The sequence below is a fragment of the Galeopterus variegatus genome, unplaced genomic scaffold (genome assembly GCF_000696425.1).
Source record: "Galeopterus variegatus unplaced genomic scaffold, G_variegatus-3.0.2 Scaffold383, whole genome shotgun sequence".
In the NCBI taxonomy this organism is placed as follows: Eukaryota; Metazoa; Chordata; class Mammalia; order Dermoptera; family Cynocephalidae; genus Galeopterus; species Galeopterus variegatus.
The window spans coordinates 485,113-488,442 of NW_007726494.1; the positions used below are offsets into that span (position 1 = coordinate 485,113).

The 3,330-nt window shown below is 41.8% G+C and overlaps 1 protein-coding gene across 1 annotated transcript in view; it reads left to right on the forward strand.

Moving 5' to 3' along the window:
• The window catches only part of LOC103586833 (mitogen-activated protein kinase kinase kinase MLT), a 161,864-nt gene extending 160,009 nt beyond the window's left edge, over nucleotides 1-1,855 (forward strand). Inside the window, exon 19 of the mRNA XM_008568166.1 lies at nucleotides 1,121-1,855. Coding sequence (XP_008566388.1) covers nucleotides 1,121-1,821 — 701 coding nt within the window. The 3' untranslated portion in view covers nucleotides 1,822-1,855. The remainder of the gene's footprint in view (nucleotides 1-1,120) is intronic.
• Nucleotides 1,856-3,330: the final 1,475 nt, after the last annotated feature.

The following is a 3,330-nucleotide window of genomic DNA, read 5'->3' on the forward strand; positions in this document are numbered from 1 at the left end:
GGCGCAACACTGAGGGTTGCAATCCGTTGCCGGTCACGAAAAAAGACAAAAAAAAAAAAAATAGTTAAGGTGGTAAATATAATGTTATGTGTTTTTTACGGTAGTGAAAAATATACACATAACCACCACCAAACAAAAGAGGGTGCTGTGGTCGATTGAAGCCTGTGGAGTGTTTGGATGAGTCACTGACCTCAGGGGTGCGGGTCACCTGTGCCCAGGCAGTGAGGGAGGCCATTCATGGCAGAGAGAAGTGAGCATGCTCTGTTCCCCCCAGAAGCTCCATCTGCACAGGCAGGGCCAGAGTGGCTGAGAAAGCTGTGGCAGGGAGGACCCCCCAGGAACTGTAGAATGGGGCGGCATAGTTCAGGCCCTGGGAAAGACAGAAAACATATTAGGGGTGAAGAACTTGCTTATTCACTGAAATAGAGCTTACTAAATGGTACTTGTTAGTTAACCATTTTCTTTTACCTTAACGTCTTCCTATTTGCCATGCAGCTTCACTTTTTATCCTGAAAACATTTCTTACTCCTGAACCTGAAGAATCCCTCCTCTGGAGATATGAACTGTCTTCCAAACAACTGCTAGCTATCTCGGCCTTTGGAACCTCATTTCTTTCACCTGCATTGAGGATCCTTGAGGGCTTAAAAGTGTTGGTCGGCAAAAAGTCTTTTGTTTACTAAACATGCCCCTCCCACCTGAACACACTTAAAACAGCAGTTTCTAGAAGTGATGATACAACTAAGTAGGCAGAAGATGGGATTCAGATACATCAGAACCTGGGATTATTGGCTGAGTGACCATGGGCAAGTACTTTGACCTCTCAAGCTTCCTCATTTATAGAATAGAATTATTAGTATTTACCTGAGTTGATTATTGAGAGGATTAAATGAGATAATGTAAGTAAAGCCCATGGAACAATGCCAAGCACATAGCACATACTTATTTTTTAAAAAAGTACTTGTAATAATAAAGGAAATGTCCTTATACCTTGCCCAGAATTTCTATGAATGGTAAAGCTTGAAGCATGCCACCCAGCCTTGAATTATCCTGAGACAGGCTTATGAATTAGGCATGCAGCTTTAGCGTGGCTTAACGGTGCTCATTTCCATTTCTCCTGCAGGTGCCGACTGCCAGTGGTTAGACACTCTGAGGTTGCGGCAGATCGCCTCCAACACTTCTTTACAGCGTTCCCAGAGCAATCCCATTCTGGGGTCGTCATTCTTCCCGTACTTTGATAACCAGGATTCCTATGCTGCTGCGGTGAGGCGAAACCAGGTGCCCATTAAGTATCAACAGATTACACCTATAAACCAGTCCAGAAGCTCCTCTCCTACACAGTATGGACTGACCAAAAACTTAACTTCTCTACATCTCAACTCCAGGGACAGTGGCCTTTCCAGCCTTAACACTGAAAGCTCTGTAGAGAGGGTTCGATACTCAGATAGAAGCAGAAACAAATATGATCGTGGTAGTGTATCACTCAATTCCTCTCCTCAAGGAAGATACAGTGGAAAAGGTCAGCATTCCACTCCTTCAAGAGGAAGATATTCAGGAAAGTTCTACAGGGTTTCTCAGTCAGCGCTCAATACTCGCCAGTCACCTGACTTCAAGAGAAGCCCAAATGACCACCACCAACCCAAGACCATACCAGGGATGCCTTTGCATACCAAGGTGGACTCCAGAGCAGGTGAAGAGGAAAGCAGAGTTAGCGAAGGAGGGTGGACAAAAGTGGAGTACCGTAAGAAGCCCCACAGGCCCTCGCCTGCCAAGGCTAACAAGGAGAGAGCCAGAGGAAGCCACCGTGGCCGGAGAAACTTTTGATGACTCGAACTAGATGAGTTTTTCTAAGCAGGTTTTTTTTTAACGTAATGGATTTTGATAATCTGATGCCTTCAAATGGAATTAACAAAAAGACGACTCTTCCATTTTGGGGACTGGGAAATACCTTCTAATGGAGACTACAGCCAATCCAGGGCCAAAAATGATGGATGCTGGTTGCCCAGTGATGATAACTAGACTTGAAAATAACTACACATATTTTCTTCCCTGAATTGACATTTCTAGAGGAGGAATAATGCCATCCATCTTTTTACCCTAATCACGGGTTAGCAGGGCTGGGATGAGCGTATGGCAACTGAGGTCAACAAAACATCAAAATTTTAGGTAAAGACAGGATCGGTATTACTAATTTCTCCTTTTGTCCAAGGTTCCAGTATGGCTCATCATGGCACTATTACTGGTCCTGTCATTACTCAAAATTTTTATATTTTATCCTGAATCTTCTTACATTAGTTTTCTTTTAAAAAAAAAATATTGCATTAAAGGTCCTGTCATTACTCAAAATTTTTATATTTTATCCTGAATCTTCTTACATTAGTTTTCTTTAAAAAAAAAATATTGCATTAAAATATCATGTATCTTGATTATAGAATTTTTTGGTTAGTTGGTTTTCTTTCTTTTTTTTTTTTTGATGCCCAAGGCAAGAGCCTCATTCATCTCGCCCTCATCTCAGCCCTGCTGGTTAGTATTTATTATAGTAAGATATTTGTGTTTTTATCATGGTCAGAGTTTAACTGATTTGGCTTGTCATTTTAGGCAATAAAAAGGGTTGTTGAACTTAATGTTGATTATGATGCACATCTCATTCATTAGGATTCATCAGAAACCAAAGATCTAAATTGCCTAAGAGACTTGTGGTTGTTTCTTTCCCTAAATTCCCAGGGACTGTTTATGAATATTATTTTCTACATTTTACCAAAGAAGGAGCAAAGGAAAAACAATAGTCCCTAAACGTCTCTTGGGATGTCAGAAATCTAAAAGAAAACAGACACAGAGCAGGATAATAACGCCACCAGCTAAAAGCCAGAAAAATTTTAAATTACCAGCATACGTGTTAGAGGAAGACAGTAAATAGCAGCTTTGCAGCACGACAGCTCTAAGCAGCCTGTGGTAAGGAGGTAAGATGGTGGGGGTGGGAGCACACTGCCTGCAGTTTAGGAGAGGAATGGTGGATTCCAACTTGTGAAATTCCTCATATTTTACAAATCAAAAAGTCAAGTGGCAACAAACTTATTATATGTCAGATAATAAATCTTACTTTCAATATTCTGAGATTCCTTTCAGCATTCACTAACCCTGAGTATAAAGTATCCTTTGCCCTGTGTAGGATTCTCAATGCCCTGTAGAAATCCAGATGACACGCTGGTAATTCTGTGGGGTGAGTTCTCTTTTAATAGAAACCAGTCATCAGAGTATGTGCATATGTTCTGAGTGGCTGCCCTGCTCTAATATGGTGCTTGGGGCCTGGGGTGAGGGGGCAGGGGGGGGGGG